The 21,915-nt window shown below is 48.3% G+C and overlaps 8 protein-coding genes across 8 annotated transcripts; 2 read left to right on the plus strand and 6 right to left on the minus strand.

The window, feature by feature from the left end:
* Positions 1 to 41: 41 nt before the first annotated feature.
* On the minus strand, positions 42 to 3,643 carry E1B28_007252 (uncharacterized protein; the record flags this gene model as incomplete). Its single annotated transcript, XM_043151974.1, has 3 exons — positions 42 to 589; positions 657 to 980; positions 1,036 to 3,643. 3 exons carry the CDS (start codon positions 3,641 to 3,643, stop codon positions 42 to 44), a joined length of 3,480 nt encoding a protein of 1,159 aa, XP_043010056.1.
* Positions 3,644 to 3,828: 185 nt separating this feature from the next.
* On the minus strand, positions 3,829 to 5,830 carry E1B28_007253 (uncharacterized protein; the record flags this gene model as incomplete). Its single annotated transcript, XM_043151975.1, has 4 exons — positions 3,829 to 4,637; positions 4,693 to 4,844; positions 4,900 to 5,477; positions 5,525 to 5,830. 4 exons carry the CDS (start codon positions 5,828 to 5,830, stop codon positions 3,829 to 3,831), a joined length of 1,845 nt encoding a protein of 614 aa, XP_043010057.1.
* Positions 5,831 to 7,209: 1,379 nt separating this feature from the next.
* Positions 7,210 to 8,349, plus strand: E1B28_007254 (uncharacterized protein). Its single transcript, XM_043151976.1, has 6 exons — positions 7,210 to 7,374; positions 7,440 to 7,548; positions 7,611 to 7,733; positions 7,784 to 7,926; positions 7,983 to 8,043; positions 8,107 to 8,349. Exons 1-6 carry the CDS (start codon positions 7,226 to 7,228, stop codon positions 8,170 to 8,172), a joined length of 651 nt encoding a protein of 216 aa, XP_043010058.1. The 5' UTR covers positions 7,210 to 7,225; the 3' UTR covers positions 8,173 to 8,349.
* A 222-nt stretch (positions 8,350 to 8,571) lies between these two features.
* Positions 8,572 to 9,600, plus strand: E1B28_007255 (uncharacterized protein; the record flags this gene model as incomplete). The annotated part of the gene is made up of 5 exons (XM_043151977.1): positions 8,572 to 8,859; positions 8,921 to 9,145; positions 9,202 to 9,304; positions 9,370 to 9,491; positions 9,544 to 9,600. 5 exons carry the CDS (start codon positions 8,572 to 8,574, stop codon positions 9,598 to 9,600), a joined length of 795 nt encoding a protein of 264 aa, XP_043010059.1.
* A 43-nt stretch (positions 9,601 to 9,643) lies between these two features.
* Positions 9,644 to 11,029, minus strand: E1B28_007256 (uncharacterized protein). The gene is made up of 6 exons (XM_043151978.1): positions 10,736 to 11,029; positions 10,537 to 10,679; positions 10,367 to 10,483; positions 10,178 to 10,303; positions 9,992 to 10,121; positions 9,644 to 9,937 (listed from the first exon to the last, which is right to left on the minus strand). Exons 1-6 carry the CDS (start codon positions 10,985 to 10,987, stop codon positions 9,749 to 9,751), a joined length of 957 nt encoding a protein of 318 aa, XP_043010060.1. The 5' UTR covers positions 10,988 to 11,029; the 3' UTR covers positions 9,644 to 9,748.
* A 231-nt stretch (positions 11,030 to 11,260) lies between these two features.
* On the minus strand, positions 11,261 to 13,620 carry ADE10 (Bifunctional purine biosynthesis protein ade10; the record flags this gene model as incomplete). Its single annotated transcript, XM_043151979.1, has 8 exons — positions 11,261 to 11,812; positions 11,876 to 12,004; positions 12,065 to 12,240; positions 12,298 to 12,531; positions 12,609 to 13,100; positions 13,175 to 13,251; positions 13,312 to 13,438; positions 13,491 to 13,620. 8 exons carry the CDS (start codon positions 13,618 to 13,620, stop codon positions 11,261 to 11,263), a joined length of 1,917 nt encoding a protein of 638 aa, XP_043010061.1.
* Positions 13,621 to 13,963: 343 nt separating this feature from the next.
* On the minus strand, positions 13,964 to 16,784 carry E1B28_007258 (uncharacterized protein; the record flags this gene model as incomplete). The annotated part of the gene is made up of 4 exons (XM_043151980.1): positions 13,964 to 14,551; positions 14,610 to 16,067; positions 16,120 to 16,185; positions 16,239 to 16,784. 4 exons carry the CDS (start codon positions 16,782 to 16,784, stop codon positions 13,964 to 13,966), a joined length of 2,658 nt encoding a protein of 885 aa, XP_043010062.1.
* Positions 16,785 to 17,150: 366 nt separating this feature from the next.
* LIG4 (DNA ligase (ATP)) lies at positions 17,151 to 21,828 on the minus strand (the record flags this gene model as incomplete). The annotated part of the gene is made up of 29 exons (XM_043151981.1): positions 17,151 to 17,164; positions 17,218 to 17,294; positions 17,355 to 17,489; positions 17,574 to 17,654; positions 17,716 to 17,783; positions 17,839 to 18,223; positions 18,294 to 18,399; positions 18,481 to 18,563; positions 18,616 to 18,676; positions 18,742 to 18,823; positions 18,881 to 18,917; positions 18,969 to 19,023; positions 19,087 to 19,176; positions 19,239 to 19,282; positions 19,346 to 19,513; positions 19,568 to 19,667; positions 19,721 to 19,757; positions 19,820 to 19,837; positions 19,899 to 20,155; positions 20,212 to 20,247; positions 20,300 to 20,385; positions 20,436 to 20,531; positions 20,596 to 20,771; positions 20,825 to 20,961; positions 21,017 to 21,102; positions 21,149 to 21,279; positions 21,326 to 21,460; positions 21,514 to 21,573; positions 21,628 to 21,828. The coding sequence occupies 29 exons, from the start codon at positions 21,826 to 21,828 to the stop codon at positions 17,151 to 17,153; spliced, it is 3,042 nt and encodes a 1,013-aa protein (XP_043010063.1).
* Positions 21,829 to 21,915: the final 87 nt, after the last annotated feature.

Consider the following 21,915-nt stretch of genomic DNA (forward strand, 5'->3'; position numbering starts at 1 on the left):
GAAATATAGGTAGGTAAGCATGCAGTGCATTTCCTGATCCTTTAGATAAACATCTGCAAGGGATGTCTGTCGTAGACAACCTGGCCCTCGCTCAACTCGCCAACGTCAGGATAGAAAGGAACTAAGGCGTCCGCAGCACCGAGGTAAAGAGCATTGTAGATACGCCAATAAACCTCGCGAACTTTCCTCGCGGGATGGAACAAGCCCTGCAGAACATAGCTCAAGAGCACACCAGGTCCCAACGTAACGCGCATGGCCTCGATAGCGTCCATCACCGCACCAATCACGTGGGGAGAGGTTTCAAAACAATTCGGCCACACCAGGTTCATGAGATGGAGCATAGAATCTTCACATCCCAATCCAGCGACACCGAGAGCAAGATGCTTGACAATCGTACTTGCTGTCTGACGATGGACAAGGTCACGGTCGGTAAGTGCGTCCTCGAGCATGGTCACAACAGAGTCACAGTAGTAAGCAGACTGGGGACCGACATACTCAAAAACAAAGGAAAGAGCTTTTAAACAGCCTGTGCGGACGTTGAGCTCTGCAGTCCGATACTCGTTTAAGATTGCCGGAATACATGTGAAAGCTGTAGGGAAAAAATATTAATGAGTCAGTGAAGAGACATTCCATAACAAGTTGAAGGCGATGCTCACGTCCACATGTCTCGGCAACGATAGCAATGGCAACCGTACTACACACTCGACTCTGACGTTCCTGCACCCGTAAATTTGTGAGCAGGACCGAAAGAACATCCTGAGGGCCCAAACTCTTCGCGATATAACCAAAGGAGTTGACCGCCGCCCGTCGAATGCCTTTCTTGTGCGCTTTTAACAAATCGAGTAACTCAAAACAAATGCGCATCCACTCCCGAGCAGGCACAAACTCGGCACCACGATCAGCGATACGGCCTATCAAGTTGATAGACGCTTCTTGCACCTTCTCGTGTCGATTACGAAGAATGGGAGTCATACGAGGAACTGAATTGAAATGGATGTTAGTACAGGTTTAGCCATGCAACGGGAAAACACTCACGTAGATCTTTGACTGGGGGGTTCATCTGAGTCATACCCACAACGTTTGCGATGGCACCCTCAGCAGCAATAATACTTCCAAGAGTATCTGGATACTCCTCTCCCAGTTGCTCAAAAAGAACAAGGCCAAGCTTACTCAGGAGTTGATCCTCGCCACATTGCTTGATAACAACCGCCAACCGCGTTGTGAGATCCGCAGCTTGTTGACGAACTTTCGCACTCTTGTTATTCAAGCGCCACAGAATGGTCGAAACGATCTGAGTTAGGTAAGGCTTAACCCGAATACCCAAAGCATTCACCACCGTTCCGAAACCATCCAACATGACTTGATCTTCCGTCGTCTGCTCTTGAAAGGAATAGATAATGCCATCTACAAGGCGAACTTCTAGTCTCTCGTCGATGTCGGAGGCACCAAGAGTGGCCACCACCTTCGTGATGGTTTCCATTACCATCTTCCGGTAAGGCTCAGCTTCGTCTTTCAGCTCATTCACGACTCTACCGACAATCTCCGAGACGCCAGCCTTCTGAGCTAATTCAACTGTCGTTTCCACCACCTGTCTGTAGTTCCTCCGGTCTAGTGCCATTCGACGAACCCAAAACGCCTTGAAGAAGTCGGGAAGAATATCGTGCTTGATGTAACTGGGAGTGACACCTTCAGTCGCAGCACACTGCTTGACGACTTTCAAAACAATCTTCTTCATCTCCTCATCTGATGTTTGGAATTCTCTGATGAGAATGACCGTGACTTCCTTAGTGTAGTAGAAAGCGTATTCTGGATCCATGAGGGGGATGATGAAGCCAATGGCCTTCAAGAATGCAGCGAGACCTTTGCCTCGGTGCAGCCGAATGCCGAACCAGAGGGGTTTCAAGACACTGTCGAAGGATTCGATACCATAAGGATGTGCTGCCTCCGCAAGCGCCGCCAATCCGAGAGCAGTCATCGTTCTGACTTTCTGCTGTTCATCGGACAATCCATGTGCAATACAATCGACGAGGTTACGCAAATGCGGCAACACAGCGCAACCCATCATGATAGCAATCTGCTGCACAATACGGATACCAGTGTGTCGAGCTTGCCACGACTTCTTGGAACGACAGACAGCTTTAAGGAACGGGAGGAGGGAAGGGATTCCAAGTGCAGAGGCGACGACGGAGAAAGCACGAGCAGTGGTGTTCCGGACATACTCATCGGCGTGATCGATATCCGGTCGCATCGTCGAAATCATGTGCGCCAGCCCAGCGGCTTTGGAAAGGTTAGAGATAATTTCCCGACCTTCCACACGGGCGTAATAGTCCTCGTCAATGAGAAGGGGTTCAATAACGACAAGGATTTTGTGTACGTATGGGCGGACAAGGTCATCAAGCTTGTAAAGAACACGGTCAATGACTTTGACGAGTAAGTGACGTTCCTGATCCTCGAGTGTACGTTCCATAAGTAGCGGAAGAATTTTGTCAAAAAGAGGACCAGCACCGAACTCGCGAGCCTTGTCGGTGATCTGACGCAGGGCAGTCTTCCGAACAGGTGGAGTCCCGTTCTTGATCTTTAGAAGGAGCCGCATGATCTTTCGCTCTTTCATCTCGTCCACCGATAGTTGCGTCTCGTCTTCCTCCTTCAAGATTTTAGCGAAGTACTGGGCATCCTCTGCCTTGAAGAAAGCAAGATTGCCAACACCTGGTATCTCAGTCGGTAGCTCTGGCGCAAGGCCAGCAGCTGCAGCAACGGCAGCGGCGTCGGAACTCTCTTGAATATGGAAGCCGACTTCCGTAACTGGCGTTGACATAAGGCGACGGGGCTGCAAGGTAGGTGCATAACCAGGGGGAGGAGAGACAATCGCATAACCAGTCGCTGGAAGCACAGCATCCAGTTCTTCGTCGGTAAGATACCGGTTATGTTTGTCTTCCTGCATAAAACCTGGTGCGTTCATGATGATTTGAGTCATTGGCACTTCAACACCTGCAGAAGCCGGGATTTGGTCCCATCTAGAACGCTTTGGGGTTTCAGCTGTTTCAGCAGGGGTCGCATCCCAACGAGAACGACGTTTCTTGGGTGCAGAGGCCTCCAGCGCTTCCTTAGACCATTCACCGCCAGAGATATCCTTCTTATTTGGATCAGCATTTTCGTCATTAAGTTCGGGGACATCCCATCGTCGTTTTCGTTTTGTTCCAGCTGAAGTCGCTTCCTTCTCTTTAGCCTCTGCCAGTTCTTGTGCGCTCGCTGATTCCATCGAAACGTCTTGAAGCTCTGCAGCTGGAGGTGTCTTGTCCAAATCCATTTTCATTTTTCCCTCGTCTCGTTCCTTTCTCTCTCGCTCTTCTATCGCCTTTCTGACTCGCTCTTCCTCCTGCTGCAGTCTCTGCAGCCTCATTGCATCCTTGTACCCTCCTTCCATATCACTTCCATCCTCTTTGAAAGCGTCGGCACTTTCGTGTGCAACGCGGTCGAAACGACGGTTGTGGTAGTCGGTTTGTCGAGCAGCTATTTGTCGCTTTGAAGCGGTTTCGGCAAACGGGTCGACATTTTCTTCTTCTGCAAGGTCAGCAAATTCTTGCAAGATTTCCTTGGGTGCTGTATACGAGTCTATCAATCTGGGTGACCCTGGGGGAGACATTATACCTGATGCTGCACAAAAAGCAACGGCAGACAAGAAAGGGACAGAGCAAAGGTGACGGAGTCTAGTCAAACTCCCTGCGACTGCGATGAGTAAGCACCTGTTATTTTCCCACGCCATCGTCAACTAGAACTGTCATGTACAAGTCATGTATATCTAGAGTACAAGTACAAATGAAGCGGACATCAGTAGCGATTACTTCTCCTACCACCTCCCCAACGACCTGACCGACCACCACCACCATGACCATGACCATTGCTGCGGCCACCCCATTCGCCAGAGTGACCAGAATCCTCGTGCTGTCGTGAATTGTATCCTCCTCTACCAGAATCATACCCCCTACCAGGGCCGGGACCGAGTTCATACATGCTCCCGCCACCAGCGGAATCAGCAGCGGAATCAGCACCAAATCCCGGGATAGAAAAGTCATCATCACCTCCAGTTTGAGGTCCTCTAAACGATTCCGATTCAGCCCCAACTTGGCGTCCGTAGCCCCCATCGTGAGAGTTTGAATACTGGTTTCCATAATCAACGCTATCCTCTTCTTTCCACCCCGATGGCGCCCCTCCAAATCCAGGAACCATCATCTCCTCGTCCGGTCCTTCTCCCTCTCCAGCCCACTCTGCATCGCCAGGTTTCACACCTTCTTCTCCTACACCTTCTCCGGGCCGTTCACGCGACCAAAAGCGAGTGGTGTGGTCATTTGAGGCTGAGACAAGGAGGTGGCCTAACGGATGGAATTGCATAGACCAAACGTTTGAATCATGCGCCTGGGTTAAGGTACATCGAGGGGTAGTCACGGGCGTCGGTGTTACAAGGAAGCTAAGGGACTGGTTGCTGGCTGCCGTTTGCGTAGAAGACGTGGGTGGGATTTGTGGGCCTTCGGGGAGTGTAAGGGGTGGAGCTGAATCATCGGTTGAGAGGTCCCAATGTATGATGGCCCCTTCTGAGCCGCCGGAAACGAGTATTTGGTGAAAGGGGTGCCAGGTGACAGCTAAAAGAGTGTCAACGAGATCAAAACATAGAATTCAGGAGAAGAAAAAACTTACAACAAACTTCTTTCTTATGGCCTTTGAGTATTCTAAATTCTTTCATGGCACGTATATCAAATACGCGAACCGTCTGATCTCGGGATGCACTGGCTACAAAATTGCCGTTTGGCGACCACGCCAGTGCTTGAATCGTGTTTTTGTGCTGGTGGCTAAAAGGTGAAAGGATTATGAATCATAACTGAAATCACGAACTGAGATACTCACAGTGTTGTAAGTATTGTACCAGAACGCGGATCCCAGAACTTGATTTGGTTATCTTTACTTCCCGACACAATGAGACCTTTCGTTGGATGCCACTGAACACACTTGACGTCCCATCCATGGCCATCCAACACACTCTCGACCCTGCTTTCCTCGAACGCCCATATTCTAACCGTCCTGTCATCACTCGCAGTAGCAAACCTTCTGTCATCCGGACTAAAACTGATACCTCTTATGGCTTCTCGAGAACTGGATCCCTGCCAGGCGGTCAAATTGTTCATATTGGGTTCGAAGTACTTTATGATCCCTGTTTTGTCCGCGGATGCTAGATAGGCACCGGAGTGGGTGAAAGAGAAGGTGCAGATAGCGGTATCATGAGCTTGGAGAATTGTTTCAAAGTTGAATGTTAAGCCGTTCCAAAGGGTGAATTCCCCGGAGGTGGAACCGGTTAGGATACGTCTGGCCTCGGGGGTCCAAGTGACGATGTTTACTGGGCAACGAATTTTGTTGGTGGAAGTGTGCACGAATTTTGTACATAATGAAGTAGATGGGTTTTCTGGGTATGCTTTGGGTGGAAGAAGCTGCAATGGATCAGTGACCTGAAATTGATTACTACGAGTTCACGTACGTCGATAATTGCTGGAGGACAAGGCCTCATATACGGGACGAAGTGCGGATTCGGACTGAGTTTCCTTAACAGAAACCAACGACCTAATCCACCATTGTAATCTACAGTCCGACGGGGACGTGTTTTCTTGATAACTTTTCCATCCATAAACTGTCGGGCATAAGCTAGCTCTAATTCTTGAGTTTTAGAATCGTCCGTTGGAGGCGGTTGAGGAGGTTGTCTGTATGCTTTGGGTGTCCATTCGCGAGGAGAGCGCGTCGAAGTGATCGAGTTTGGGGGGAGGAGCAATGGAAACGTGGTTGACATTGTTGTGGGCAATGACCAAGGGTAGGTCCCAGATCGCGCGTGACGTTCGCGTTTCTGGCTCACGACTTAACTTCGACATTGAAGTACACAGACCGACTTTCTTCTGTGTTAGGCTAGGCCCACGACACTTTCACTGGTTCTTTAACTGATATACGGGAAATATCTTTAGTCGCTTACCTTACTTTACTGACAAGCAGCATCCCTCAGTTCCGGCAGCCACTACTACCGCATGGAAAACGTAGCTGTTCACGGGTGAGTTTACCTTACACCAACGCTATCTTCGCAGAGACTCTCCGATGGAATTTAATCACGCTGTTTGGACGTTTCTCCCCCTCGACATCTGGGTTCACTAAGCACAGCTTGCAATATTGGTATCGGTGGGGCGTGAAGCTGTGAATGATGATGTATATATGAAGGATATCTCATTCCCGAGGTATTGTGACCATTTCGTTTTGGTAATTGCTCTCTCTAACATCGTAGCTCCTTGAGGTATGTAACGATAATCCTCAATGCCCAATACGACACATTCCTCTCGCGCAGGGCGAAAAGGCAATGAAACCTACTCCCGACCTATTGATCAACGTTCAACCCCGACTGGTTCAAGAAGCAGGATGGAAAAGCCCTCATCACGAACTGGTTGCTTTCGGATTTGGAGAAATCATCCTGAATGATATCTCGCCATCAATTCAATCTGGCTCACGATGACATATTTGTGCTCACGAGATTTACGATGGCGAAAGAAGTTAACGATGAAGGAAACGAAATCGACCCAGGCGTTCACGTTCAGTACTCGGACGGAGCAATCGGGTTTGTGTTTTCCGTTCTCGGTAAGTACATACGTGGTTTTTACCAAAAATCCATTTAAAGTCATGACTGACATAGGCCGTTGGGTCTGATTTCACCGCCTCCCCTCCTACCTAATGTCCTCCGAAACTATAACATGCTTTGTACATGTAAATGAGTCCATGATGGAACACCAATGGCACATTATGGGTTATACCCGCAGTGGACTGCATACACATATCAATGGACTGAGGGCTTCAAGTACTCATTGAACATCCTCAAAGACGTCCGCACTGATCACCGTTGATTGATAGTATCCTCGAATAAAGATAAGCTCATGATACAGCATAAAAGCATCCAGTACTGTACCTTCACAGATGCTTTGATTTTCGGGAATAGACCACGTTTCTGAGACACCGATGGACGTTTGTGGTGGTCTAGCGGCATGTTGCGGGGTCAAGAACTCCGCCTTCAGCTCTGAGGGACGTGGTGATGGGAAGATTGTTCAATTGAAATTTGGGCTGCATCGACATTGTTGATGACAGCGATCAATAGGGTTTTGAGGACGCGTCTAACAGTGACCAAACAACCTGTCTCTCTCTTCTCACCATCATGTCCTTTTCGCTCGACGAAGAAGTTCGGTTATACACTATCAAAGCGGAACGCGAGAAATATGAGACTCTGGCCACACTTTTCGGAATCCTCACCTCCATCCACTATCTCGAAGCTGCATACCTTAGAGATGCCATCACAGCCGCTGAGTACGTTGTGTGTCTCCGTTTCTTGTTCGTATGCCCAGCTAAGCTTTCTGGTTTTCGATTAAGAGATACACTCCAGCCTGTACAAGATTGCTTTCTCAATATAATACCATCATGAAACAAAAGGTCATAAAGGATGAGGTCTCTAGTGTTGAAGATTTCATGAAGCGGTATCGGGTGAGGATTTGTGCTATAGTGGCCGATTCATAACGGAACTTGCTACCTATTGACCGTCGTAGATGGACTCTTCAGCCGCACTAGAGCGTGTTAAAGTTGGTGTGCCCGCAACGGTTGAACATCCAAGTGGCGATTCAGGTCTTTCGGGTTCTGAGACTGCAAAATGGGTTGCTGAGACCACAGAGGTGCGATCACTCTTTCCACCTATCTCGGATGTCGACTCAAATGATTATAGAGCTTTATAACGTTCATGGACGCGCTTAAACTCAACCTGCGAGCGAAGGATCAGTTACATCCATTACTGCAGAATCTTGTAACAGGGTATGCCAGGTTCAAGGGTAGCAATGATTCCGAGGCGAGGAGTCGGCTGGTTGGATGGTGCGTCCTTCTTTCCCCTCCGTTCTATGATTGATCCAGCTTGATCCCGTGAGTAGGTTAATAACATTGAATGGAATGTCGGCGTCAGAAACGATAACAGAAGAACAGTCGAGGCAGGTGAGCACCCTCGTCGGAATCCATGGGGTGAAGGGGCCTTGATGGCAATGTTTTATGCTGTAGCTGTCTTTCGACGTCGAGCACGCATACTCGGAATTCTTCCGCAGTCTGGGTGGGAAAGGAACTTGAATCAGCTGTTCTCAGCGGAGCAGACAAGGTGGCTTATGATGTCGGTGGTCGAATCATGCGAATATGCGAATGAGATACACGTTCTACGATTTAATCAGGCACCATCACTAGTTCTACAGTAATTATACGGTAACGACGTCAGTCAACCCGCCCTGAGGGGCCTTGGAGTACTTCCTGGAGCGGTTACCTTGACGCCACGACCCTTTGCACCAACAAGGCCCTTGCACCGCCTGCACTTTCCCATATACTGGTCCATTCCACGAGGGAATCCACTGAACAAGTGTCACTATGATATCAAGTATTCCACCATACTCCTCCTCTTGAGGGATTATAAAAACCAATCTAGAAGCTCGGTAAACTACCCACATTCTTACCAAAACTCACAAAACTCACAAAGTCATGGATCCAACTGATCGATCTCCCTCGGAAGAGGACCAACATGCAGGTGAAGAACAACATGCAGGTGAAGACAGAAACCGTCGTACGGCTTCTCAGTCTCCTCCTCCCATCCCGAGAACCCAGCAGCAGATGGATGACGGACCACCACCAGACGTCAGCGGTCGCAAGACGGATGGATCGAACGACGAAAAAAAGAAGCAACAAGACAAGGAGCTTGCAGAACGGCTTTCTGGCCTCATTGAAGACGCCAACTCACGCCTTCGTCCACTCTGCAAGATGATTCGTTCTGTCCGTCATTTTGAGTTCATTTTCAACTCTTCTATTGACGACCGTTCTTCCTTGGCTGTAGCATATTGAAAATATGGAAGCCCGTAAAGAAGAAGACCGCGACGAAGATGAACTTGTCAAACAAGTCAAGCCTCTTCTAACTCAGGCTGAGCAAATCCTCAATGAGACGAATGGAAATATCAAGGGTGCAGACCCGGGCAATCGTCTTTCCAGGAAAGCACAAAATCATCAACAGGCTAGTTCAGCTACACCTGAGGAACAGCGACTTGCTTCTGCCGTCAAAGTCGTAAGTTCAGACTGCCCGTTTTGAATGCCAAAACGTTTCCCAACCTTTTCGCGTAGCTCGCGGAGGAAATGGGTGGGACCATTGAATGGGCAAAAGGCAAGCTTGACGCCTTCCCAAAGGCCAAAAAAGACCTTGGACCTCTTCTGGACGCCCTAGGCGGTGCGTACGGACTTCTTTAAACTCAACTTCCCTTTTTTCACGCGAAAGCCTTGTTGTCTCTTTAGCTCCCTTAACTCAAATCATATCGGGCGTCTGTCTTCTCCTCACCGGTGTCCTAAATCTTGTAGCAAAGCTCCTGAGTGGGCTGGGATTGGACAGCTTGCTCAATGGAATCGCTTCAGCTCTTGTGAGTACCATTCGTCCTTCTTGAAGTTCGCGGACTGACGACCTTTGTTAAGGGACTCAAACAACTCTACTGTGGTCTCGGGTTGGACAAGATGATGGGTGGCAAGTAGCCGTTTTTTACATCTTAATATATGTTCCGACGAACGTTATGAATCCCATGTATCGATATCGATATCTTTTTCTCCTTGTATAAGTTCCGCGCTCTAGTTTACAGATATGTATACGAAATACTTATCACTATAAATTACAACCTCACCTCTACCTGGTCTTCAATTCTACCCTTCGCCGACCGTTCCACGAAGTTCCACCATTAACGTGTCGTTTTTTCGGGATGATTCGTCCACTCCAGACCGCACGTTGGTATTGGAGGATTATAGGGACAAAATCTAGCAGTCCAAATTCGGGCCAGTAAGCGTCAACAAAGTGAACTTGAGTGTTTTCATTACACTAGGGATCAAATGCTCAGTATATGTGACAGGGCACCAAGTCGTTCTGACGCACTTGCCAAAGCATGTAATCGCTGAAACGGGTCACTCCGCTGGTCCTTATGAGAATATCCACCTGCGGAGGGCTACCGCATTGCGTCGTCATGAGGCGGGAGGTGATCTTCTCTGGCGTAATATTCATGGGTCTGTTCAAGCATTTAATGTGTCGGATTCAAGATATGATTTGGTGTTTGCGACTCACGATGCTTCCTCAGAACCAGAGAATCCCTTTGAAGTAAACTCTGTGACAGCTTCTCGTACACAGGATTCAACCGCTGTTGTAATTTCATCTCGAGATGAGTATGGCATACACAGATTGAGAATGGACCTTTGGTAAAATTATATCATTCTCAGCATTGTTGCGAAAACGGCTGGATGGACAGAGCCTCACCCGTTATTCATCCTCGTCAGGTCCTCGGCACGCTTCACTGCGTCTTGCACGAATGTAGGAAATAGCTCCTTCCTACCAATAACATTCAGGCGAACGTTATACTGAGTTAGTAAATCCCTGCAAGGCAATACTTGTGATGATGAACTTCAGCTGACAGTCGTTTCACGTACTCATGTTGACAGAGTTCGTCCAATTTGTCCACAGCAAGATTCAAAAGTGCATCAACTTCCTCCTTCGGACGTTTGAAATTGTCGATTGCAAAGGCGAATACGGATACACAATGTATATTCAAATGAAGGCATACTTCTAAAACCTGTAAAAGACACTGAACATTTCTTGGGTCATCAGACAGTTTGTGGAGTTACGCACCCGCCTCAATGTTTGATAGCCCTCTCCATGTCCTTGTTGAACTTTTTGATTGAATTTCCTGGCATATCGCCGATTCCCATCCATCACGAAGGCAACATGTTGAGGTATTGGTCCGGATGCAAGTGCCTTGAGAAGTAAACGCCTTGGATAACCTGCTACTGATTGCAGGCGAAGAAAAGAGAGCAGAAAGATGATAGGAGTGAGAATGAGTTTCAGGATAGAATGAATAGTCAAAAGAATGTCGCGAAGCATGGCATTGAAAGGAGTACTTCTCGGAGTCGACACGTCGACGCTACCATTCCATCCTGGATCGGGCCGCTGAGGCATACCCGACATCGGGGGTGCCGGATCGGATGCCGCTGAACCATGCCATTTCAAATTTGACAATCTAGAGACTAGTGGACTTCCTTTTTTTCGTAGAGGTGCGACGTTCCAAGGAGGATAATGTAGTTGAATACACTTTTTCCCTAACTGCTAATAGAAATATACACAATATATGGGAGATATCAATCTTAAGTCCACTGCTCAATGGTGAAATAGACGTAGAGATGTGTGGGCGAACACGATACCATGTTCGTCCGCTGCATTGATGCATTCTGCATCCATAACACTTCCGCTCGGCGCAGCCAGATACTTAACACCACTCTTCCGTGCGCGATGGACGTTATCGGGGAATGGGAAGAACGCGTCGCTGGAACATGCGACGTTATCGAGTTTTGTAACCCATTCCTTTCTTTCCGCTTCCGTGAGTGCCTCGACTTTCCCCTCGAACAGGCTCTCCCACTGATCCTTCTCTCCACCTTCTAAAGTCTCTCCACCTACGAACAGATCGATTGCGTTTGCTTTCTCGGCCCGTTTGACTCCCTTTTTGAACGGCAGCGCGAGTACCCTAGGATGGTGGCGCAGCCACCAGATGTCTGCTTTACCACCAGCAAGTCGGGTGCAGTGAATCCGTGACTGCTGACCAGCGCCCAAGCCAATAATTGCGCCATTTAAGGCATAGGCCACACTGTTGGACTGTGTATATTTCAGGGAAAGGGTGGCGAGAATAAGATCCGTCAGAGCAGATGCTGCAAGCTGCAAGAGAGGAAGAGGCCCGTGTATCAGTCATCCATTGGACGGTAAGTAGGACAGGTTCACGTGTTTTTGCTTCGAAACAATGTTTTCGAACAGCTTCGCATCGATCTTGGCATTATTGCGTCTTTGTTGTAGGTGAATTCCGTATACTTGTTTGGTCTCAATATCAGCTGGTTCATAAGAAGGATCGATCTATAAAGCGAAACGGCAAATTAGAATAAACGACTGCATTTGATCGAGAACCATTTCTACCTGGAGAACACAGTACTTGCCGCCCTTCTTTTTGGAAAGAACGTCCAACGCTTCAGAGGAGTAGCCAGGCGCGATGATACCGTCTGAAACCTCCCGCGAGATGATACGAGCCGTCACAAGATCACAAGGGTCGGACAACGCGATAAAGTCTCCGAATGAGGACATGCGGTCCGCACCTAAAGTTCTGTCAGTTTGTGACATGCTCCAAGCCAATAGAACTCAACCATTCTCACCTCGGGCACGAGCGTAGGCGCAAGCAAGGGGAGTGAGCGAGTCCTTGAGGTCGTCAACTCCATATACTTTCTTCTCGGTTTCATTGAGCTCAATACCGACAGCGGCACCAGCCGGGGAAACGTGTTTGAAAGATGCAGCAGCAGGAAGATTAAGCGCCTCCCGGAGCTCCTTCACCAAAGCGTAAGAATTCAATGCATCCAGCAAATTAATATATCCTGGAGATCCACACAAGGCTATTTCGCGGGGAGGGGGGGGAACCAGTAAGACCTGGGTCACTACGACGGAGAGACAATCGACCGGACAACGATACCTTTGAATGGGAGTTCCCGTTCTGTGACAAATGCTTGCGCAGGTTTTTGATGTGGGTTAGCCCCATAGCGAAGTGGTATCCTCTGAACAGAACCGACCGATTTTTCTGCGGGTAGGTCTCCTGACGCGTACTGTTCCCGAAAATAACTACTGATAGCTGCATCGTACTTGGCTGTCATCTCAAAAGCCTTCAAAGCCAACTTGTTTCGCAATGCCTGTCCGACGTCACCGTTCCCGGTCTTCCACGCTTCCAGAAATTCACTGTAATCAGCTGGGTCAGAAATCACGGAAACACGCTCGTGGTTCTTTGCAGCTGCACGCAGTAGAGTGACACCGCCAATGTCGATCTCTTCTACCGCGTCGGCCAAGGTACAATTTGGCTTGAAGATGGTGGACTCGAACGGGTAAAGGTTGCAGACGACAATAGAGATCGGAGCAATTCCTTGGGCCTTGAGCTCTGCCTGGTCCGAGGGAAGGTTTCGTGAGAGGATACCTGGAATGAAAACATCGATCAGTTCAAATCGTGCTCACCAAACAAGTGGGTCATTTTTAGTGACTCGTCCTAACCTCCGTGAACTGCAGGATGTAATGTCTTGACTCGCCCTCCAAGCATCTCCGGAGCTTTCGTTAGATCAGCAACGTCACTGTAGACGGGATTTCCTTCAATCTATCGCTCATACTCGAGGGAGAATGGTGGGACGCACTCTATGGGTATGCCAACCTCTCGAATCTTTTTCGCCGTTCCACCCGATCCAAGTAATCGAACACCTGCGCCGTTGAGCTCCCCAGCTAGATCGATGAGATTGGTTTTGTCATAGACAGACAGTAGAGCTGTAGAAACTATATTCAATGAACATTGATATCCCTTAGTAAAGAAGGATACCTATGGGTGCAGCCATGGTGTTCACGTTCATTGTTGGTCGAGAAAAAAGTGGAGGTCCGCCATCAGTTGCGTACATAATCGGCCCCCGAAAGCAATCACTATCGCTACTTACGAGTACATGTCTGCGCATCAACGGTGAGTCAGACTGAGGGATAACTACGTGTAGATAATGATACAACTACATCTGAAATGAAAGAAAGTAGAACCGTTCATAACAAAACAAAATTGATGGATGGAAGTGACAGCAGCCAGCACACGAAAGGGAGACGGAGAGGAAGGTCGAGAATGAAAGAGGGTACGTGAAATACAAGATGAATGATAAAATTTAGTCGATCAGATTCAACTAATACACGATACTGTAAAGTCCTCCTCGAAAGCAATTCAAGAGGAAAAGAAAACACACGTTGCATCGCAAACAAAACGCCTTGAGCGTGTATATCGTCACTTCATCACCACCATACTCGTGAATGTCGTCACCATCTCGACCATTTACCCCATTTCCCCGGACTGGCATCCATCGCATTGGGAGAATCGTACAACAGCTCTCTCTGTTTCCCGAAGAGTCCACCTGAAGGCGGACTGTCGTTCTGTCCTGCACTCATTCGGTTCAGTTCCTCATCCAACAGTGCCCTTGGATCATGATCGTCAATTATTAGACGCGAACCTGGAGTTCGGAAAGGAGATATAAACGAGGTCCTGTACGGGGATTCCTCCAATAACCTCTTTGGAGTGACCGGTCCGCGCAGCGGCGTGTGGAGAAAAGCGGAGACGAGTTCATCTTCATTTGTGCTGTATGATGCGACCGGAGGCGGATCCAAGTTCATTTTGTAGTGCGCTAAACTAGCTGACGGGCTCATATGCAAACCCTTATGCGAGAGTGGGGTGTGCATCGGGGACAATTGTACTTTTCGACTGCGATTCGGAGGAGGCGTCGAAAGTACTTCGGTGGCAGCGGCTCGCGGAGGTGTCTTCAATCTTGGATTTTTGTAAACTTTGACTTCAGCAGCTTTCAATCGACCACCTTTTGTGGACGTTTTTCGGGCAGGCGAATCCGGGCGTTCCTAGGCCGAAGACAACCATGAAACATTGAAAAGATAGAGATACAGAAAAGAGTCATACATTTGATTTTGCAGCTCTCTTCTGTTTGGCATTTTTGCTCTTCACAGCATTGAGTAAAGGTTGATCCTGATCTAGATCTGCCAAGTCGGGTTGGCCAACGTTCCCGTGGTTGATAGTCAGCTTCAGCTTTAGTCCAGGTTTGACTTCATTCGCATCTTTTCTCCTTGGCAACGAGCCCCAGAACTGTACCGGGGTCAATTTGGTATTGCTAAGGCCATCATCATCGCTATCAAGATCATCATCGCTACTTGAGTCGATCCCAAAGACGCCACCAGATGATCCGAAAGCAGGACGATCCCGCCGAGGGTTATTGCGGATGATGATGGGAGCATCCAATTCCATGTCGCTGGTCGTTGGAGGCGGACTGGACGAGCTGCAGTTGGGAGTAAGCTCGGGTACTGAGGAGGTTGATGCTGATGAAGGCGGGGGAAACACGTCTGAGCCAGGAGAAGATTGAGGAACGGCATCATCGCCGTCAGGTTGGGAAATACTGGAAGTGGTGACTGATGGATTGACAGCCAGCTGTCGAGTTCCAAGGGTCGGTATGGGCGGGAAGAGAACGTCAGCAGACGAGTTGTGTGACTGAGCACATGTATCATAGTATGTCTGTGTCTGCGGCGCAGGTTGAACCGGAGGAAAAACAGTGTGCGAGGCTGGCAGTATTGTCCGTTGAGGACCAGTGGCATGGTCTGTTTCTCGTTTGAGCTTCTTTCCTTTCCGTTCCGCACTTCCTTCTACGTCTTGTGGCTTCCTGGTTCGTTTCCCGGTCTTGGCTTGCATCACCTCTGCGGGGGACTTGCCCCCATTCATATCTTTGCAAAATTGCTTACGAAAGCCACCATTCTTGAAACATTCTAAGTCTTCGTCCCAGACAGCCCACTGTGTCCTGCCGAGGGAGCGATCACGAATAACTTTTCGAAAGCATGCGGTTGTACTCAGGACATGTCTGATGCTATTCATCCAAGTAGTTTCACCGCGTTTGAAGTAGGGATAAACGATCGTTATCCAGTCGTAGATCTCTTGGAGAGTCAAGCGATGATCTGACGAGGACAAGATCGCTTGCCCTAGCAATGCGGCATAAGAAAGGTCAGGCTTGTTAGGCGAGTAGGGACCAGGTGGGAGTGTGTATGGCAATCTGCTGTAGGATTCTTCTTCTGGCTCTGGTCCCATCGGACCTGGTGAAGATACTATGTTTACAATGCGAATCGGGGATGCCTGAGGCGTGGCCAGAGGTGGAGATAAAGGTAGAAGAGGAGAGTGACGGTCAGTTTGGCTAGGAGGGAGGGTTCGCTTGTTCTGGGGTGTAAAAGGTGGGAAGGAGGCAACGGAAGAGCCTGTGTGTGGATTTTGTAAAGAAGGAATCAGTTCTGCTTGTGCTAGATATCGCGAATAAGGATAGTGATGGGTCGCTTGTGGCGGAACAGTTTTCACAGCTGGCGACTCGGCTTTAGGTATCACCTTGAGGTAGCGAGTTAAATCCGGCGATGAGCAAGGAGAGAATTAGGCCTACCGTAAGTCCTTGCGCGGCAGTGTGCTCTCTATAATATTTGGTTTGGGAGGGTGTGAGGGGTGGAGGCTATTCCGATGGTATTTATGAAAATCATAGCAAGTGATGACACGTCAACTAACCTCTGAATCGACTAGACTGGTACTACGCCCAGTCCTCGCGTCAATTATGAGTTCTTCGCGCTTCAATGACAACGAGCCCAAGTTCTTTCCACGACTGGACGCGTTACTCGGGGTTGGAGACGACTGAGACACCCTTGACATGTCTCGTTCCTTCTCTTTTCTCTGCCTCTTCTCTTTCCTAGCCAGCCTGTGTCGCTCTAAAACAGCTTCCATGGTGTCTAGCTGGCGAGGTGGTAAACCTGACTCGACTGGTTCTGCCTTGACTGGGCTTGGTGAAGGAGACGCGTCGTCCCGGTATGATATCGAGCTTGCGCGAGACCGTGACCGCGCAGAAGTGGCTGCAGTGCTTTGTGATCTCGAAAGTGAACGTAAATTGGATATTGAGCTCGAGCTGTCTGCCCTTCCACGAGACAAAACGCGTGAAGAACTGGGATTGTCTGCCGTCAGAAATTGTCTCATCTCGTCACTACGTTTATGTAGATCCTCTCGAGTAAGACCTAGGGAATTGAGGAGCTGAGAGATGGGGGACGCATCAGAGGCCGCCATGCCGACGAGGAAAGATGGCCTGATTCGAAGTTGAGAGAGAGGATAGAGGATAATTAGAAATGGACGGAGATTGGATACAGAGGGAGGAAGGAGGAGAGCAAGAGACAGAAAATTCACGACGAGAAGGAGGAGGTTGGGAAGGATGATGGAGGAGGGGAGGGGAGGACTTGCAGGGCCTAATGTGGGAATTAATGAGACTGTTGACGAGGAGGGCACAAGGAAATCAATTAAAAATTGGTCGTGATTAATTACGTAAGCCCAACCAAACTTTTGCCGCTAGATGCCCGGGCCTCTATGATGTATCACGCAAACTTGGCAGTTACGCTGTCCATATATATTACACTACACCACTCCTGCAGTCCACTCTCAAGGCGCAAAGTCTAGACCAGCTCGATGAATAGATTTACAATCCTCAAGTACTCGCCGTACTTACCGTCTTCGTCCAAAAGCGTCCCCTCATCAACACAGGCCTGAATATATTCGGAGATAACTAGGTGCCGGCGTCTGGGTCTACCCATTTTATCAACAATTCTCGTCTTTCTGAAGTCCAGAAATTAAGCAGAAACGTACTCAGATGTCCTCCTCATGAGTTCAACTCTCCGGCTTGTATCCCGCTTGTCGATCACGACATGTGTTAGTTTGCCTTCGTCCAGTCCCACAACTCGTCCCCCATTGTCGGTGATCACTTTTCTCAGCTCTATAAAGCTAATCATCGACCAAAGATCACAGGACGCAAGCAAAGTAAAATAAATATGCAATGACGCCGGAGTTGTTACTGAAATAACACACCTCTGATCAATCCCCTTTGCGTTTGTTTTGGCACTCATTCCATACTGATGCGCGCTCTCCGGTGAGTCCAGGTAAAAGCACCTATGAAGCAAAAGGAAAGAAACAGTCAACAATGCCCTCGAGTACCGGGAAACTCACTGACAAATGTTTAAAGATAAGATTCTGGTCATATTCCATCGCTGAGTCATCTTCACCCATTTTTAAACTGACCTGTCGGACCATGAGAGTTATGAACCATGTCGACAAGAACCGTGTAAAAGTGTACCTCGGAAGGGGTTTTTGTATTTGCGTCTCCGTCTTTCACCTGCACCTGCACCCAATCCTCTTCATAGTCCTCCCCAGCCACGTCATCGTTATTCGAATCGTTCTCAGTCTCTGATGTCGAGTCATTCTCTCCAACGCTTGTAATAGGCACCACGGAATCTGTTTCGTCAAGCCCCAACCATTCCGCAAGTCGCGGGTCCATCACTGTCCTTTTGAGCGCTTCGGCACCCCGGTCCTGTGTCGGCGCGTGTGATTCAGGCTCATTCTTGCTGTCTGAATGAGCTTCTACGACATCCTGTTTGACATTTTGCCTCTCCGTCTCATCTTGAGTCTCGTCTTGATATTCATCGGTGGAAGCTCGAGAAGACGTGGCGTGGAAGAAATACCTTCAAACCACAGTATTGATACGACAACCGTTGAGCACAACCCTGAGAGGTCAATTCTATACATACTCACTTGTTACTCAACGGCGCCGTTCGTCCCAGAGAAATGGAATCCGTCACCCACTGGGGTTTGATAATGTCATGAATATCCTTATCAATAATGAGCTTCACATTGTATGCTGGACGATACAACAATAAGCCAACTGAATGTCAGAGGAAAAAATAGCGTCCACCGAAGTGGTCGTAAGAACTTCACTTACGTGTTACAATGCCTCCATACACCACGAAGAGATCCGCTTGCTTCGTAGCAATCTGCATACAACTGCCTCCGTTGGAAAGAATCCTTCATTTGACGGAGTAAGTACTGCATCGTATCCCGATTGAATCAAACTTACAGGTTCACCAGCTCGTTCTTATCATCATTCCCTGTCTTCGACTTCGGGTCTGGAATAACGACTGAAGGTATAGTCCCACCGTGAGAGACCTGACCTGAATGGGAGGCATGGGAAGAATTTACAAACCAAATTTTAGGCCCTTGAATAAGTCTGACTGAACTTCGACATCTTTGGGTTTTGGCCCTTGATAGGATGAGAGAATGGTGGCCTATCAGAGAATGTTAATGCACATCAATGTCAAATACACACCGCGGACAACGCTTACCTTTTTAGCAGCTGTCCTTCGCTTCTTCTTAGATTCGCTATAAAGAGGTCAGTAGGCCATCAGCACAAACAAACTCGGAATGACATGCCCGACGTCGCCCTCCATTTTCCTTTTCTTCTCCGATCGCACACTATTCAAAACATCTGGAATAACAAGGTCCAAGCGATCAATCCGCACGTTAAATACGACCTGGGGACGCTTCTCACCCTCCGAAGTCATACAGTTATCCAAGTTCAAGTCATCCCTGATGGATAATGCACGGGGGAACCGCATCGTATATCCCATGTGGTATTGTTCTGTCTCGGAAAATTTCGTTCAGGCTGACTTGCACAAAGGAAACAAGTGGTTTAGGAGATACCGGAGGGAACAATCTCTGCCGCCTTTACCTTCAAGATGAAGGACCTTGCCATTGGTAATAGAAACTCATCAACCATACCGGAACGAGGCATGAAACGACACACTCACTCATTCGGTTCCAGATAAACATCACCTTTATCCTCACTTGACGACTTCTTCGACGTCTGCAGAAATTCTGGAGGGTTCTTGCGGTCCAACGGTTTCCATGGTTTATCGCGAACCCACGCGTAATCTGTATAGGACAGACCGGACCCAATTCGCACAAAAGTGCTATACCTGAATGAAGCAATATCAAACTTGGTCGTCGAAAGATGAACGATGATAACTGACTTTTGTTCACCGTCGTCGCTCTCCCCGTTACGAATATCAAGTACAGCACAAATGAGAGTAGAGACTCCTCCTCCTCGAGACCCAGTACCATAGTTACCACCTAGACACTAAATTCATATGGAATCTCGGCTACAAAAAGGGGAGTTCACATACCGACGACCAATACATCGACCGTTTCACCCATGTTATCCTATCACAGACATAGTCAATCACCATAAGGAAGTTCAGCCTCCCGCGAACAAACAAGCACACCATATACTCAGGCTTCACCTAGAGAAAACATCGAGTTGTGAGACTGATAACAGCACGCTCAAACGGAAGAAAAACAGACTTTGATCCAATCCATATTCCTGCCATTCAAAACATACTTTGCCTTGGGATGTTTGATGACCAAACCCTCTCCTCTGGTTTCCATTATTTCCTCCATTTTGGAACGGACATCCTTTGCGGTCTTTCCCTTATACTCGGGGACGAATTCGAGCCGTCCTTTCACTTCCGTCAGGCAATGGTGAAGGTTTTTCTTTCGGAAAGCGGTCGACCTGTCCAAAAGGGACGTATTATTTAGGTAGAGGAGGTCGAACACTTTGACTGGGAAAAAACGGCATCAGTGAGGTTTTTCGGTAAAATGGAACCGGATGTCATACAGCATGGCCGTGGGTTGAGGTCCTTCTTAGACTTGTCTAGACAGGATATTGAGTACTTGGACCGCGTATATGACGGTAGACCTCCCACCGAGTGCTGCAGTTTTGAGGCCACCGAACGGAAGGTTGCGTTCAGAAACGGGGTCCCACACTAGCATTTCACCATCGAGAATAATACTACAGGCCGGTTGTCAGAGCCTGTCCAAAAGGTCGCATAGATTTCTCACTTTTCCACTCCAGGATGAAATGCTTTGTCAATGTACGGCGTCAGCGTACCGGCCCCGACATGTTTGCCGTACATGAAAGTATAGTCTTTTCCCTTCCTGATTTTCGTATGTTTCGTATGATTGAAAAGTATGCGAACGGGCGATGGAGATAAGGACTAACCTGGAACAGTAATAGTACTCATTCCCTCGCTTGTGAAGTTGTATCCTCTCCCCATCCAATTTTTCTTCGATTATGAATTCCGCACCACCCATCTCTTTGACGGTTTGCTCGATGGTCCTGGTCGGTCGCTTGCATAACATGGGCGTGAAAGCCTGAAATAAGCCTACAGTTTTTTGCTGGTCGCCAATTCAGTTCCACCGTCCCCACTTCTGCAGAACAAACAGCTCACATCATCGTCCAGTTTGTTTGACGTGTCCCATAGAGTCCATGCGACCTTTTTCAAATCCGAACAGGTGTTGTAGAGGTCCTGGGCATCCGGATGAAACACGGAAAATACAGTCGTTTCTTTAACAGATATGACCATGTCTTAGAAGGAAGGATCAGTCGCCATACCGGAGAGTGAAGAACAAATATGTTGTACCTTTCAGAATAATACGGATTATCCACCTCTGCTCCTCCGGAGTTGTTCGGTTATAGATACGCTGAAGAATCTTCATTTGCTGATCCCTTCGAGGACCATGAATATGTGTTGATCACATCGGGGCACACTTACTGTTTGCCCATGCATTTCGACAATTCGTTCAATGTCTCGTTAAGCTCGTCGATAGACATGCTTCCTTCAATCACTGATGAACGTTTGTAGACGACTTCGTACAGAACTGTTGGAAAGTCTCCGGATGCTTTCTGTACTGAAGTAAGGTGGAGTACCAATATAGGAAAACTAACATACTTCACGTTCGGTAGGTTTCTTCCAGTTCACCAAACGCTGAGCATCTGGGTCATTTCTTCCCAGCGGTATTAACTTGATGTAGATCTTGGCGAGGTTCTTCTCTTTCACTCCATAAACGGCACGTTCTCTGTCTTTCTGCAGGTCGGTGTCAACACCAATACAGTTAATCCAATTGCCGGGCAACATGCCTGAGGTAGAATCAAACGGAGGACAGGATATAGATCGTGGCCCACTTCCTCTCTCCAATGCTAAAAGGCAAGTATTTAGGGTCCTAGGCGATGGAATGACGCGGTAACGAGTACATTGAACCATGTACCAATCAGCTTTTTTCTGCGCTCCTGCTTTCTTTCATTCTGTAATTTCTCAAATAACCCAACGAGGACTCCAAATGGTGCGCTTCCTATATTTTGCGGCGGGATTGGATAGGAGTCATCCTGAGCTTCCATAGAGGCTTCTGGTAAAGATGTAGGGGGTGTAGACGGTGCGGGTGTGGGTTGCATCATTCTGAGATTCCGAAGGTCGTTCAATTGGTGACGATGGTGGCGGTCAAAGTCAAGAATCTAAGTCGCAGTGTAGGTCCCGTGACACGC

Source organism: Marasmius oreades, chromosome 4, assembly GCF_018924745.1.
Source record: "Marasmius oreades isolate 03SP1 chromosome 4, whole genome shotgun sequence".
Classification (NCBI taxonomy): Eukaryota; Fungi; Basidiomycota; class Agaricomycetes; order Agaricales; family Marasmiaceae; genus Marasmius; species Marasmius oreades.